The 1549-nt window shown below is 36.7% G+C and overlaps 1 protein-coding gene across 8 annotated transcripts in view; it reads left to right on the top strand.

The window, feature by feature from the left end:
* The window catches only part of NEB (nebulin), a 255506-nt gene that overhangs the window by 135096 nt on the left and 118861 nt on the right, over positions 1 to 1549 (top strand). For all 8 annotated transcript variants that reach the window (XM_019522420.1, XM_019522414.1, XM_019522415.1 and 5 more), the window contains one exon: positions 975 to 1178. In XM_019522420.1, coding sequence (XP_019377965.1) covers positions 975 to 1178 — 204 coding nt within the window. The remainder of the gene's footprint in view (positions 1 to 974; positions 1179 to 1549) is intronic.

Raw genomic sequence — 1549 nt, forward strand, 5'->3', positions numbered from 1 at the left:
TGTATTGCCAAATGAAGTGGATCAGCTGTGCCACAGTACATCACTACACATCTGATCTGCTTCATTTTGTGACATCTGTTTCTAGCTTTAGGTTCCTAAGTCAACTTAGACATCCAATAGGTGGAATAGAATCTGCCACTTTAATTACTCATGGTTTTGATGCAAATCAAGATGAAATGCAGGGTTTTCATCTAAGGTTTGTTTTTATGATTTGGTTTTTATATGAACGAGAAATTAGAAGTGAAACTAGCGACTGGTAAACTTGAACCTATGTATATAAAAATACCAGGAGTAAAGATAATACATACCTTCAGCAAAGCAAAATTGCTAATCCTCAAGCACTTCCAGTACTATCACTAAAGCTAAAGTTGAGAAATAGAGTAAGTAATATCATAATAATGTTTTAACTGGAGAAAACCTGGCTCAAAAGAATAAGTACAAAACATGGTAAATGGCAGGTTGTGGAAGGAGAGAAAGCACAAAGTCTGGAGATAAAGGAAGCATTCTCATATGTAGCTAAGGATAGAGTGCAGAGAATGTAATGAGAGAAAGAAGAGACAAAAGCAGAGCAGCGCTGCGTGAAAACGAGCTGTGTTTGATAAAACAAATGGACTATAACAGTACAGCATTGGCTAAATCTCTGAGTTTAATTTAGGAATGAAAGACTTGAGATGAGTTTCAAACATGGCTCTTTTACAAGGTATTTCTTTTCACTGGTGCATACGATGGGTGAAATCTTGGTTCTGGTGAAGTCAATGGTAATTTTTCCTTTGTTTTTAGTAGGTCAGTATTTCACTCTCAGGCCCAGTCTGTATTTTCTGCAGAACAGCAATACTTTTTGTTGCTCTTGTCATGTACTGTATGTTTTACTCACAGCTTTGTAACTGTTCAGTAGTGGCAAAATTCTGCTATTATGTACTGGGTTCTTAGTTTGAAGATGTTAACTGATGAATTCCTTATGTATTTATTAACAGAATTATTACAAATCAGATCTCCAGTGGCTAAGAGGAATTGGTTGGGTCCCAATTGGTTCTCTGGATGTTGAAAAAGCCAAGAAGGCTGGAGAGATCTTGAGTGATAAAATATACCGTCAGCCTCCAGATCAGTTCAAATTTACTAGCGTGACCGATTCTCTGGAACAGGTCTTGGCCAAGCAGAACGCAGAAACAATGAATAAGGTGAGTCTTCATATAAAAGTAGTATATCAGTACCACTCTACTAACCAACAGAAATAGAAAATTAGGAACACTGATGTTCAGATTTGGAGACCATCTGATACATACACAAAGCAACAGCTACATCATGTTTTAACAGGCACTAATGAGGACATATTAAGGAAGTATCACATCTGTTTGGCTATTTCATATATTTTTGCCATATGTGTGTTGCATCTTCCTGGTTTTCCTGGGGATCCTGGTTTTCTCTGTTTAATAATCACAGATTCCCTGATTTTAAAACCAAAAATCCATGTTTTTCTGCAATTAAAATGAAACACTATTTTGTGTGTGTGTGTGTGTGTGTGTGTGTGTGTGTGTGTGTGTGTGTGTGT

The sequence above is a fragment of the Gavialis gangeticus genome, unplaced genomic scaffold (genome assembly GCF_001723915.1).
Source record: "Gavialis gangeticus isolate Ggan-Ray unplaced genomic scaffold, GavGan_comp1, whole genome shotgun sequence".
NCBI classification, from domain to species: domain Eukaryota; kingdom Metazoa; phylum Chordata; order Crocodylia; family Gavialidae; genus Gavialis; species Gavialis gangeticus.